The sequence below is a fragment of the Nyctereutes procyonoides genome, unplaced genomic scaffold (assembly GCF_905146905.1).
Source record: "Nyctereutes procyonoides isolate TBG_1078 unplaced genomic scaffold, NYPRO_anot_genome, whole genome shotgun sequence".
Taxonomy (NCBI): Eukaryota; Metazoa; Chordata; class Mammalia; order Carnivora; family Canidae; genus Nyctereutes; species Nyctereutes procyonoides.
This window is the reverse complement of record NW_026575129.1, coordinates 3659959-3674458: the sequence shown is the minus strand read 5'-3', so window position 1 is coordinate 3674458 and position 14500 is coordinate 3659959. Positions and strand designations below refer to the sequence as shown.

Here is a 14500-nt window from a genome sequence, read left to right as displayed (position 1 = left end):
CCCTACATCAGGCTCCCTGCTCAGCGGGGATTGTGCTTCTCCCTCTGCCTCTGCTCCTCCCCCAGCTCCAGCTCTCTCTTTTGATCTCTCCTTCTCTCTCAAAAATAAATGAAAATCTTTTTTAAAAATCTAGAAATTGAAAAAAAAATCTAGAAATTGTTACCTATTTTATTTTTTTGGTGTTGTCATTTTGCTTATTTAAATAGGTTTTGATGTCTACTTTAAGACCAGATCCAAATGGTAGAAATGGTAGAAAGCATAGTAGAGGCTCAGTTGTTGATTAATGAATTTGGGCTCAGTAGACAGCCTAGAATATCTGGGGGCAAAACACTGGTTCATTTTTTTCTAAATGACTCGGTCACCTTTGGTCTTTGGATCTGACCTGTTTCTTTTATTTTAATAATTAACAGCCAAAAACTCATTAGCAGACAATATTCTGCTCTGCAGTTAAAATACCACATTAGAAGATGACTTTGTCAGGTAGAAAGGACCCTAAATGAGCCAGTAGACTTTTGTTCCAGTCCAAGCTCTGTCATTTACTTAGCAAAAGCCTTGGAAATCACCTTGTGCCTTTTCTCTAAAACATGAAGATGTTGGACCAGGTCCTTGCTTATTCTAGGTGTGGACCAATAGCATAAGCATCATTTGGGATGCTGTTAGGATGCACAATATAGGGCCCCAACCCAGACCTGCTGTATTAGAATCTGCGTTTTAACAAGTGGAAGTGATTTGTAGTTGCATCAGTGTTTGAGAAGCACTGGACAGGATAGCTCTACCTCATTACATTCTGATTTAATTAGGTCCAAAAAAAGGTTTGGTATTTTTTAAATGCTCCCCAGGTGATTCTTTTTTTTTTAATATTTTATTTATTTATTCATGAGAGAGAGAGAGAAGCAGAGACACAGGCAGAGGGAGAAGCAGGCTCCATGCAAGGAGCCCGACGTAGGACTCGATCCTGGATCCTGGGATCAGGCCCTGAGCCAAAGGCAGGCGTTCAACTGCTGAGCCACCTAGGCATCCCACCCAGGCAATTCTAATATGCATCAAGGTTGAAAACCTCAGGACTGGTAGATTTCTATGCTTTCTTCCTGATTTGAGAACCCATATGTCCTATCTTAATTTCTAGTTAATTAATACTACTTCATTCACTGTAAAATGGGTCAAAGGAATAGAAGAGTAACTTTAAAAAATCAGTTTCTACCATATGTGTATGATTCACAGAACAGAACTTTAGGTTGGTACCCCCCCCCAGGATTTCCTGATTAATAGCCTTTAATAAATATTTTGTAATTTTTTGAAAGTGAATGACAGTTATTTTATGACAAATATTGTGTTTCAGGCCCAGTTTTCGCCGCACAAACTGGTTTGAGCCTGTAGGATCTGAGTATAAACAGGTTATGCAAAAAGTAGGGGTTATTGACCTGTCACCCTTTGGCAAATTTAACATCAAAGGCCAAGACTCTGTTAGATTGTTGGACCATCTCTTTGCAAATGTCATTCCAAAGGTAAATAACCTTATACAGGTACAAGGTTCAGGATTTTGGCCTGCTTAATTCTTTGTCCTCTTATTTTTTTTTCAATTAGCACAATTGGCATGTTACTTTAGTCCACCTAATGATTCCTGTATGAATGCTGGAACTCCTCACCCGACCATGAATATTCTAACTAATTTTCTAATTTAAATTTTTGTTGAACAAATTATCATCCAAGGACCTTATGACTTTGCTAAATTGTGTCAATAGGGAACTGCAAAATTCATTGAAGTGTACTTTTTATGACGAATAGTTATAATGATCATTTAAACCAAGAACTTCAAAATTAATTTTGGGTTTAGGTTTAAAAATAGTTCACACAATTGATACAAATGATAAGATTCAGATTTTTTTCATTGTTGACGGTTGCATTTTTATTTCCATGTTGTGTTAAAAGAATATGTAAAATTTTTATTTCATCCTGAGGTAATTTTAAATTGTTTTGCATAGGTGGGTTTTACAAATATAAGTCACATGTTGACGCCGAAAGGTCGAGTGTATGCTGAGTTGACTGTTTCTCACCAAACTCCTGGGGAGTTCTTACTAATAACTGGTTCTGGATCAGAACTTCATGATCTTAGGTAAGTGCACACCTAATAAGAAAATTTTATATTGATTATGTATTGACTCAATCTTACAGTGAAATTTTCTTTTACCAAGAGTTGAATTTACAACTTTAATTCTTAAACCTTTTTGTTTCAAATAAACTTCATATCTTTTATAGGAAATAAAAGGTAGTCCATCCATAGGGTTTATTGGTTCTAATAATATTAATTCCCAATTATTAGATAACACCAATGTGTCAGAACTCTTTTTAGACGTTATCTTAATTAATTCTAATAGATATATCTGCAAGGTCTATAATCCCACTTTCATATGAGAAAACTGAAGATTGAGTTACAGTAACTTGCTTAAGCCAGTCCTTTTGATTCCGATGCCCATGTTCAGTCCATTTGAGCAAGCTCCCTGCCTGGGGTTATCATCTTCCTTTTTGATGCTTTGTGCTCTCTGGCCCACCGCAATATTTAAATCGTTGACTTGCCAAGACAATCCTTCACGTGAATCTTTGGTCTATGATTTAGTCTACTATAAAATCTGTAGTCTTTAGCATTCCAAAAACATTTGGAATGCTATTGTTTAATAAATGTTGTACTCTGAAATTCTCACTATGGTTGTAAAATGATGCGAATTATATCCTCCAACCCAAGATGTATCTTAGTAGCTTAGCTTTGGTAAATCCAGATGATCATTTTATGTAGCTCCAGGGACTGCTCAGTAAATGATAAACAAACCCTAAAACTGGGTTCCAATAACTCATCAAGCCTTAGGAATTGAAACTAGTCTTTAGAGTTTTTATCGTTTCCTTGTGATTGTCAAAGCAATTAAGTGTCTGGTGGCAGGCACATTATTAACCTGTAGCAGCACAAATGTGCCTTCCGTGTATGGGTATTAGAGAAAATTTGAGTTTAAATTAATTTTTGAAGATTGAATCATTAGTCTAAATGCAATAGGGCTGTCACTGTTGGAAAGAATTATGTAGCAGAGCCTATTTAAATTGAAGGATCCTTCTGTACTATGAAAAATTATCCCCAAATTTTATAAGTGAGTGGTTTAAAGAGAATCACTTAACATCTCTGGGACTCAGTTTCCTCAACTTAAAAAATTAGGTTATTATATGAGATGACACTCTTGGGGCTTCCTGGTAATTCTAGACACAGAGCATGTCTTCCGAGAATTAATATGTTACCACCATGCATTATTCAAGCAAGATTTAACACAATGTTTATGACTCAAATGCAGATGGATTGAAGAAGAGGCAGTCAACGGTGGATATGATGTTGAAATTAAAAACATAACCGATGAGCTTGGAGTCCTTGGTATTGCAGGGCCCCATGCAAGGAAGGTTCTGCAGAAACTGACTGCCGAAGATCTTAGTGATGATGTTTTCAAGTTTCTTCAAACCAAGTCTCTAAAGGTTTCAGACATTCCTGTCACTGCTATTAGGATATCTTATACAGGTAAGAACTGGAAAACAATTTTCTAAAATTTAAGAGAAAGTCTCTAAAATTTAAAAGAAGCTAGCACAAATGAACATGTGCACATGCATATACGCCTGTGCACACACACACTCACAGGTGCGTGCACACATACACGCATGCATGCGCACACACACAGTCTTGTCAGGATAACTTTAGAGGAAGATTTCCTCCTGTCCAACTCTTACAATAATTCTGGATCTTCCCTCCTAGTCTGGGAGGGTCATTTCCCAGATTTCCAATTGTTGTTCTAATCCCATAGCTGCTTACTAGTTGGAAGGGTGGATTAAAAAGTTGGAAGAGGCCAGCTGTAGAATAGTTGGAAGGCTTGACAGCTATTCAGGCCAGCCTGACTCTACCTAGCAACATTCAGATGGTCTCTCATGGAATCTCTCATAATAATCTCTTAGATGTATCAGGCCCTTCTCTTAAAGCATTACCACTAAGGCTCTTTTAGGGAAGTCTTCATATAGCACCTAACCTTGTGCATAGAAGGTATTTGAAATAGAGATGAATGAATGCTTCTCAGTCCACCTTGGTGCCGTGAGCTCACTTCCAACTTCCCTCTAGCCCTCCTTGTTCTTTCATAGAAAGAGTGCTCGGTGCTCAGGCATCCCTTCAGTTACACGTGACTCAGGTTCTGGCAGTGTCCTGGAGAAACAGATCACCGTCAGCCCTCAACAAGGGAACGAGGAGAACATACATAGAGTATGAAGGCTAAAGTTCCTCCCTGGGCTTCCGCTGTACACTTCCCTGTCCTTTCACCTGACCTTGGCAAAATGGTGACTAGAATAAAACATAAGCGGAATAATAAACCAACTATTTGAGTTGGGTTTCATTTCCTTTGGTTTTTGCCCACAGCTCTAATGGTGAATAAAAGTGGGGAAGAAGACTATTAGAGATAAATGCTGTCCCACATTGAAGACCATTTGAATAATTGTCAGTTGCTTATATTTTTAAGCCTTGTGATTTGAGGGTAATGAGTGGGAATTGAGGTTTCTTTCTTTCTTCTTTTTTTAAAATAAAGATTTATTTGTTTATTCGAGACAGAGCATGGGGGGGGGGGGTGCTAAGGGAGAGGGAGAGAATCCACAAGCAGACTGCCTGATGAGCACAGAGCCTGACCTGGGGCTCCGTTCCAGGACCCTGAGATCAAGACCTGAGCTGAAGCTAAGAGGCCGCTTAACTGACTAAGCCACCCAGGTCTCTAAAAACCCTGACCGTGATTAACTATGCCGTGCTGATGACTCGCTTAGCATCATGAAGCTGAGGTCAAGCGTGCAGGTTAATTCCCGTATTAACATCTTTCTGCGTGGTGAGAGGAGGTATCCTAGATACCACCCTGTGGGAGACAGGATGGGGCACGACGACCGCACATGGGATACAGCAGTGTCTTTGGAGTAGCAGGAGTTTGTTGCAACTTTTTTGTGAACTCATCTTTTAAAACTCGGCCGTGTCCCTGTTTTGTAAGTGGACTCTCGCCGTTTCTTTACGTGTCTTAGCTAATGCCCGTTAGGCCTCGTAATCACTGGTCTTGCCTAGTGCGGTCCTTGTGGGTTTGTTGCAGGTGAGCTGGGCTGGGAGCTGTACCATAGACGAGAAGATTCTGCGGCCCTTTATGACATTGTCATGGACGCAGGCCAGGAGGAGGGAATCGACAACTTCGGGACGTACGCCTTGAACGCCCTACGACTGGAGAAGGCTTTCAGAGCCTGGGGGTCAGAGGTTTGAAACGCCAGCGTCTTCACCCAGATTGTCTGTATTGTATCTGAGTCTTGCATAAGGGCTCGTTCTAAGCGCGTTAACACCGGCTCTGGCTGTCAGAGAAATTCCGTGTTGTGAGATGTTTCCCCCTTCATTCATTTCCCAGTTGAAAGTCGGGGCAACTACGACCCCGTTCACCCTGCTGGGCTCCCCCCTCCCCCCCCCCCGGGGGCGCAGGGCCCGGGCAGCATCTCCGCAGGGGGGGCGGGGGGCCCCCAATGTTGGCGGCTGTCCCTCAGGTTCTTCCCGCGTGTGCCACCCAGCCCGCTTCCTTCTTGCAACTTTCGGGATCACAACCGAGCGGGTGTGGCTGAGGCCCGGAGCCCTGCGCCCAGGAACCCACCGCGGCGCGGGGACCGGCGGGCACCAGGCGGGGCGGGGCGGGGCGGGGCGGGGCGGGGCGGCCTCCTGGAGCCGCTGGTCCGCCTGGGCTCAAGGGCAGCGGCAGGCCTGGCGGGGCCCACAGCCCCCGGGGGGGGGCGGTGAGGGGTGGGGGGGCCGGCGGCGCCCTCAGGCCCAGGCCCGAGCTGGAGAGCTGGCCCCGTCCCCCCCACCCCGCCCAGCACCCCCCGCCCAGCACCCCCAGCACCCCTCGCCCTCCGCAGCGCTCCCGCGTCCCCCCGCCCAGCACCCAGCACCCCTCGCCCTCCGCAGCGCTCCCGCGTCCCCCCCGCCCAGCACCCCAGCACCCCTCGCCCTCCGCAGCGCTCCCGCGTCCCCCCCCGCCCAGCACCCCAGCACCCCTCGCCCTCCGCAGCGCTCCCGCATCCCCCCCCGCCCAGCACCCCCCACCCAGCACCCCAGCACCCCCCGCCCCCCGCAGCGCTCCCGCGTCCCCCCCGGCCCAGCACCCCCGCCCAGCACCCCCAGCACCCCTCGCCCCCCGCAGCACCCCCGCCCCCCGCAGCGCTCCCGTGTCGCCCCCGCCAGCACCCCCCGCCCAGCACCCCAGCACCCCCAGCACCCCTCGCCTCCCGCAGCACCCCCCGCCCCTCGCAGCCCTCCCGCGTTACCCGCCCCCCCCCGCCCAGCACCCCCGCACCCCCAGCCTCCCCGCCTTCCCGGCGGCGCCCGCGCGCCCTCTAGCGGTCGCTAGCAGTCTCGGTGCTTTCATTTCTTTCCTGGAGAAGATTCTGAAATTTTGAGCAGATAAAAGAGAAGTTTAGAGTTGCTCAAATTGATCAAATTTGACATCCTATGAAACAAGTTTATATTACTCATCTCGTTTATATGAGTGCTATGTTGTCTTTTTAAAAAGTTTGGCTACTTTTCATGGACTTGAGACTGTTCTCTTGGTACAAAAGGAAACAATGACAAAACAAACAAAACCCAGTGACTTGGGTCCCAAAGAGTGGCTTTAGCTTCCACTTAAAGTGTATTGTAATTACTCGACCACATATGACAAGGCTGAGAGTCAGTCTCGTTCCTGAACTCTACTGAAGCCACTTTGCTACCACCTGCTTTCTCTTCCACCTGTCCTGATTCCTGGCTAATTGTAAAATAAGTAAATTACCTAATAACTTTTCAAAACCTAGCTATGTAAAACGATTAAATAAAAGCATATTAAAGTCTTATTTCAGAGAGGAACAGCATGTTGTGGTGTCCTTCAGATATTTTTGTCAGTAAAAGAGCCACAGGAACAAACTGAATTTTAGGGTCTAATATGCTACTCAAATGATAGATAATATTTGCTGACAGGCTACATTTCAATTTTAGATTAAGAAATTACTTTAAAGACCAGTCTATAACTTTCCTTTCAGAATCTATGTTCAAAATCCAAAAGTGTTTCTCTTCCCTAAAAAAATAACATAGGAAGGTGATGTTACTGAAATGATTTTCACTCATCTAAGATTTAAGATGGATATTTTTGGGGGGCTCCTGGCTGGCTCAGTCAGTAGAACATGTGACTCTGGATCTAGTGGTTGTGAGTTCAAGCCACACACTGGGTGTAGAGGTGATTGGAAAACAAAATCTTAAAAAAAAAAAAAAATGTGTGCTTCCCTTTTAGATGAACTGCGATACAAACCCCTTGGAAGCTGGGCTGGATTATTTTATAAAGCTAAATAAGGTATGTTTACATTCCAAAATGTACTTGCAGTGAATCTTAAAATTAGGGGCTATTTGAAAATTTCAAGCATGGACAGAGCCATGCTTGAAAATTTAACCAAGTGTGATTATAGGACAAATGAACATAAATACTAAGCATTGCTCAGGTGCTTTGTATTAAGCTTTTGTCAAAATTGGGTATCGGTTCAAAATATTGCAGTGTGCTTATAGATGTAAGATCGCAGAATCCAGCAACTTGAGGCTAAATGTAAATTTTGAGATAAAAATTACTAAGGAGGGGATCCCTGGGTGGCGCAGCGGTTTGGCGCCTGCCTTTGGCCCAGGGCGCGATCCTGGAGACCCGGGATCGAATCCCACGTCGGGCTCCCGGTGCATGGAGCCTGCTTCTCCCTCTGCCTATGTCTCTGCCTCTCTCTCTCTCTCTCTCTCTCTCTGACTATCATAAATAAATTAAAAAATATATTTTAAAAAAATTACTAAGGATGTCAGTAGGCCTTGTAAATCCTGGTGATCTGTGGAGCCACACAGTAGCTAATCAAACATACAGCATTAATCAACTCTCCCTGCGTGCTCACAGCGTAGACAATCTCCCCTCAGCAGATCTATCCATCTGCTTATGAAGCCCTATTGTATGTAAGTGCAACATTTCAAATGTGCTCTGCGTAAAATGGTTATTTGTTGAGAAGCCAGTACAAATAAATAACTAATAGTAACATTCCAGAAGGAATCCCTATATCAGCAGTTCTCAGAGTGTGGGCCTCACACAGATAAAGTCAGCATCGCCTGGGAGCTTGATAGAAATGCAGATTCTCAGATCCCACCCCAGACCTGCTAAGTCAGAATCTCTGGTGCTCAGGCCAAGAAACCTTTGTTATAAGAAGCTGCAGGGGATTCTGATGCACCGAAAGTTTGAGAAGCACCATCCTACGTAATTATGGTGGAAAACCATATTTATCACAGCCCAGATCACCTATACACATCCTACAGCTATAAATGAAGTGATGTCATTGTTATGGACTGGATGATTGTATCTCTCCAAAATTCCTGTGTTGAAGCCCTAACCCCCATGCGATGCTCTTTGGAGGTGGGGCCTCTGGGAGGTAATCAGGTATAGGTGAGCTCATGAGGGTGGGATCTCCACGATGATGGAATTGATGTTCTTACGAGAACAGGAAGACACCAGGGCTCACTTTCTTTCTGGTTGTGAGGACATGGCAAGAAGGCAGCTGTCTGCAAGGCAGAAAGAGGACACTCACAGGTCAGCTGAGTTGCCAGCACCTTGATCTATGGCTTCCCAGGCTCCAGAACTGTGAAAAATAATTTCCTGTTGTTAAAGCCACCAAGTTTGTGAGATTTTGTTATAGCAGCCCGAGCTGACTCAGACACCCACCTACTAGTGTCTTAGTTACTGGAAAAGAACTTAATAGTGATGCAGTTAGTGGTAATATTGAAGGATAAGACAACAGCTGCTGCTGTGTAGGCTACTTGTTAGAATTCCAGAAATAAACTGCCCTGTTTAGGTGCTAATAAGCTAAAGGCCGTTTTCCCATTCTATGGAAATATGTGAACGCATGCATATGAATCAGGCTAAGGAAACTTTTTTTAATGCCCCTGCCTCAAGTTCCCAAATTCTAAGCTAAGATATTAACATAAACATGTATATTTATAGTATTAGATTTTAGGAAAAAGAACCTCCTTAAGGGTTTTAAAGGGAATATCTTTCTGTATGTTTTCCCTATGACTTTTATTTTTATGGTGTACCATCTGCCTCCAGACCAGAGAAAGCAGGTGCTTGGAATTTGGGCAGACCCTTGCAGCAGATTGCTCCTTCTGATAACAGAAGTCTTGGTTTAGCTGTTTAAAATAAGGATTAAAAATGGCCTGACTCTTGAAAGTATTAAAGTTCTGTGGTTGGTCACCAATAGGTAAATAGATAACTGACTCTCTTGCTTCACAGTGTTTGGGTATTATTGTTTGGGGAGAAGGCATAGATAAATGAGCTCTTTGTGTTGAAATTAGGTTTTTGAAACTCTCTTTACAATCATAAGCAGGTGTGGATTGTGTATTTATTAGTTCCTTTAAATTATTTCAATAACCAAAGCCCAGCTCAGAACTAAGTCATTTAACAGATGATTTTGATTTGTGGTAGGCTTTTTATTGATTTCTGAATTGTTGGTTCTCATTTTGGTGTCATGGAGTTAATTTCTAATGCTTTCTTTGGGTGAGGGTCCATGTAGCAGGAGCTGGGCCTGAGCTAGTTAGTGGATATCCTAGTGATGCTAGCCTATTTCCAGGACCGGTGACTAGTTTGAATCAACTTTGTCCAGATCCTGTATGTGGTTTCACAACAACCTCATCTCTGTTTTTTAGCAGTCTATAGTATGAAACAGGTTTCTGAAAACCTGATTAACATTACAAGCTAAACTGTGTAACTTCATAATTCACATTCTGTGCCTAAAAACAAAAATGGTACCAATCTGGCCTCATATTACATTTTAAAGAATAGATCATGCCACTTCAAATTGCTTTGGAAAGTTGATGGTCTATGAAAACTGAAGCAGCTAAGACAGAGGAATGTTTACATTCCATAAATATAGCAATAAAAACAAAATTTAAGAAAAAAATCCTGGTGTTTTACAATTGTTTAAAGACCTTTTCTTTCTTTCCCTTTGAAGCAAACATGTAAAATTCCCTGCTTGGCCCTTAAACATTTACACAGCAATTGTATAAGCCATAACACGAAGGGAAATATTTTAGGACGCAGGTTGTGTGGGAGCAGGGAGGGCCCCGGGGATGCCTCAGTACCCCCCTGAGGGTGAGGAAACCAGCACAGAGTGGTGAAGGGGCTCTGACCTCACTGGGGGGCTTTCTCACCCACCAGTTCCCCCAACAAGCTCCTTTCTCTTCACGGGATAATGAGCCCTGAATAATTCCCCGGGAAGGTTTTTCTGGCAACAGGACCCCAAGATATGCATGGACAACATTTTATTTATTGATGCTTCCCACAGACATGGTTTTTGTTGTAACTGATTTTGTACTGGATGGTAGGATCAGAAGAGCTGCTTTAGCCATACTAAGAAGGAAAATGAGCGGCTGAGGAGATGGGCCATCAGGCCTCTTAGGAGAGAGCTGTGTTCTCGCCAAAAACCTGTAGGAAAGTAAGGAAAAGAAAAGTGGAGTATTGAGAGATCATCGATGGCAAAGGAAGAGCAGTGCGTGGTAGTTGCCTCGCTGACGTCCTAGAGTTGTTTGAGCCTCTGGCGTTGGCTTCTGTGGAAGACAGAGCTGTGCACGGGGTCATTCTCCTCCTGGGCAACAGTAAGTACAATTTATCAAACACCTGGCTAGGCCACAGGTCTCCCAGTTAAAGACATAACTCCTGATGGTCTCTGATCTCATGAGGCTTGAAACAAAACTGTAGGAAACCTCAATATTCTGAAAATACCAGTCGGCTCCGGGAGGGTCTTGAGCAGTACACAACAGTGCCATCTCGTGGAGAATGAGCATGGAGCCTGGAAAGGAACCATTAACCAGAGTGCTGATACAGGCAAAAATAATTAAATACAGACTTTAAAATCTCAACTAAAATTCCTTTATCTGAAACAACTTATATCACTGTTATTAATGGTATTATAAATTACAAAAGAAGTTACTCTTGGGGAAAAATTAATGGTTGTGTGTGTGTGTTTAGGTAGAAACAAAGTGCACTAACGACAAGCAAAAGGAAAATCAGCTGCCTTAGGGTGGAATCATAAGTAGTAGTGGAGTTTTCCTCTTGGAAATACTGAATCTTTGTCCATTTGGAGAGAACCAAGATTCAGAGACTGAAGTACAAATGTAACCATATTTAAGCAGATAAGGAGAATTTTTTAAGGATACTCCCAATTTCTTTCTTTCCCTCTCTTACTGTATCATGGGCTTCTAGCCAGTAGAAGCAGAATAAAGTGATACTAGCCACAAGGTAGAAGACAATGTTTCTTTTTGAGAAATTATTTAAAGCATAACTGGTAAGCAAAACAGGCAAAGAATAGGTTCTAAGTATTCGATACACGTTAGCATTATTAAAACATCAAAGTGGAAATAAATCATTGTTCACAGACAAGTTAGGAAGGGATTTTCAAGATGTATAAGTACCCACCTCTGGGGAAATTTTAAGTATTATGGTAATAGGGATTGAGGCATAAAATTGTCAATGACTCTCAGTCTTGGCTGTACATTAGAATCATCTGGATCATATGTTTGAAAATATGTTTAAAAAATCTGAGGTTCATGCTGCAACGTGGAGCAGTTTAAAAAGAATCTCTGGAGGTAGGGATTCAGGCAACAGTGGTGTTGTGTTGTGTTTTTGATTCCCCAGATGATTCCAAAAAAGGCTGAGAGTGATTGTATTAGACCAATGCTCTTCAACTGAGTGTATTTAACTGTCATGGAGAACTTTTTAAAAATTATACCTCCCTCCCCCCCCCCATGGTTCTCAGGTGTAGTTCATAGAGTAGCAGCATCCGTGTTACCTAGGGATTGGTTAGAAATGCAAGTTCTTGAGTACCATCCCCAAATCAGAAACTCTGGCAATGGGGCCTAATAACAATAACCTGTTTTAACAAGCCCTCCAGGTGGTTCTGGTGCTCACTCCAGTTTTAGAACAGTGATCTACCCCAAACCACTTGGGTTAAGGGTCTGGGGGTAAGGTCTGGGTTTCTTGGTTTTATTATACAATGAAGATAGAGAACTACTCACTCTTAGTTCTTTCAGCCTTCTGTCTGCTGTGGTCTTGTCAGTAAACAGGAGAATGGAAAGACAAGTGGATGGGTCAGAGGAAGGTGTTATAGAGTCAGTAGTGAATCAATTGGAAGTAAACCTGTGACCTACTGTGGCTAGGGTAGAGTTAATATACTCTGCCTCAGATACCTCTCTCTCACGTGTGCACTCTTTTTTTATTTTTATTAATGGGCAGTAAATGAATTTTTTTTTAAAAGTTGCCAAATTCTAGCTGTGTGGCCTTGGGAAAGCCATTTAATTTAATTTTACTCCTGAGGCTGCTGGTCTATAAAACAAGGGCTCCCTTATAGGTCTAAAATCCTATGAAGTACCACCCAGCAGAGTAGTTAAGGAAAGACCGTGGTACTGTTATCCATATGAGCCACATAACTGTGACATTTTAATTAAGCCATCCTTATTCTCTTACCCATTTCCATTGCTAAATGATAAAGGAAAAACAAAAGGAAATAGAAAAAGGGGAAGTAAAACCTAGGCTGAGAGAGAATTGATCATTCCTGAAACATTTGTCAGACTATATTAAGCCAACAGCCATTGTATTGGTGTCCTTATACACATCCAACTTCTGATAGAAACAACACTCTGGGGCAGCCCGGGTGGCTCAGCGGTTTAGCACTGCCTTCGGCTCAGGGCCTGATCCTGGAGACCTTGGATTGAGTCCCACGTCGGGCTCCCTGTGTGGAGCCTGCTTCTCCCTCTGCCTGTGTCTCTGCCTCTCTCTCTCTCCCTGTATCTCTCATGAATAAATAAATAAAATCTTAAAAAAAAAAGGAAACAACAGTCTGTTTCTACCCCAAAAACTTAAATGTGCTATTTAGCTGCCTGCTTTAAACTTTGCAAGTCTATGGAAACCATCATCTAAGAACAGAAGTAATTCTTTAGATTGCTTTTAATATATTTTAATTATTTATTTTGACAGTTTAACTAAACGTTGCAGTAAATAGACATAGTGAAAGTGCACCGTTTGCTGCGGTTTAATGCAGATAGACACTGTGAAACCCTGACCACCAAGAGGATGGTGAACCCATCCCTCATGCCCAGAAGTTGGTTCAAGTCTCTTTGCAGTCCCTACCTCCCAACCCCTCACAGCCCACTTACTCCCCCAGGAACTTTTTGTCACGATACTCCATTTTGCATTTTCTAGAGTCTTCTATAAATGGAATCATACAATATATACTTCGGTTTTGGTGTCTTCATTCTTTCACTCAGCACAATTAGTTTGAGAGTCATCTATGGTATTATATGTATCAATAATTCATTCCTTTTAATACTAAGTAGGATCCCATCGTGTCTATATAGCACAATTTGTTTATGTACTCAATGAACTTTGGGGTTGTTTCTAGCTTCGACTTTTCTCTTGGGTAAGTATCCAGGAGTGGAGTGGCAGAGGTATGTCAACTTTTTAAGGAACTGTTTCACAGAGTGGTGTATCATTTTATATTTTATCTTACCACCAGCAGTCCATGAGAGTTTGAGTTCCTCCACCACATCCTTACCAAACACTGGTCATTTTAGTCTTTTTAACTTTAGTTACTCGAAAAGTAGTGGTGTCCCTTGGTTTTAATTTCCTTAATGGTGCCTGGCCACCATTCCTGTTTCTTCATTTGTTGAGTGTCTGGTCAACTCTCTTACTCATTTTTTTAAAGATTTGATTTATTTATTCATGAGATACAGAGAGAGATACAGACAGACAGACAGACACAGGCAGAGGGAGAAGCAGGCTCCATGCAGGGAGCCAGACGTGGGACTTGATCCCGGGTCTCCAGGATCAGGCCCTGGGCAGAAGGCGGCGCCAAACCGCTGAGCCACCCAGGCTGCCCTCTCTTACTCATTTTTAATAGAGTTGTTTTTGTTTTTGAATGTTCTAATATATCCTAGGTGCAAGTCCTTTATTAGATATATACTTTGCAAATATTTTTTTCCAGTCTGTCTTTTCATCTAATAATGTCTTTCCAAGAGCAGAAGTTTTAATTTTTCAATTTTTAAAGTTATAAACTTGTTCTTATGGATTATGCTTTTGGTGTTGTATTAAGAAATCTTTGCCTAATCCAGTCATAAAGATTTTTTGCTGTTTTCTCCTAGAGTTCTTACCAACTTTTTACATATAGGTCTGTTTATTTTCAGTTAATTTTTGTATCTAGAACTAGATAGAAATTGAAGTCATTTTTTAGCATATAGACATGCAGTCTCCAGTACCATTTGCTGAAAAGACTGCACATTCTGAACTACATCGCCTATGTAACTTTGTCAAAAATAAGTTGTCCATATGCATTGAGGTCTATTTCTGGACTCTTATTGGACTCTATTGAATTTTATACCATATTG

General features: G+C 42.5%; 1 protein-coding gene across 2 annotated transcripts in view; it reads left to right on the top strand.

Moving 5' to 3' along the window:
- Positions 1–14500, top strand: part of DMGDH (dimethylglycine dehydrogenase) — a 75055-nt gene that overhangs the window by 37998 nt on the left and 22557 nt on the right. For both annotated transcript variants that reach the window (XM_055342317.1, XM_055342316.1), the window contains 5 exons: positions 1340–1505; positions 1983–2113; positions 3333–3550; positions 5136–5293; positions 7341–7400. In XM_055342317.1, coding sequence (XP_055198292.1) covers positions 1340–1505; positions 1983–2113; positions 3333–3550; positions 5136–5293; positions 7341–7400 — 733 coding nt within the window. The remainder of the gene's footprint in view (positions 1–1339; positions 1506–1982; positions 2114–3332; positions 3551–5135; positions 5294–7340; positions 7401–14500) is intronic.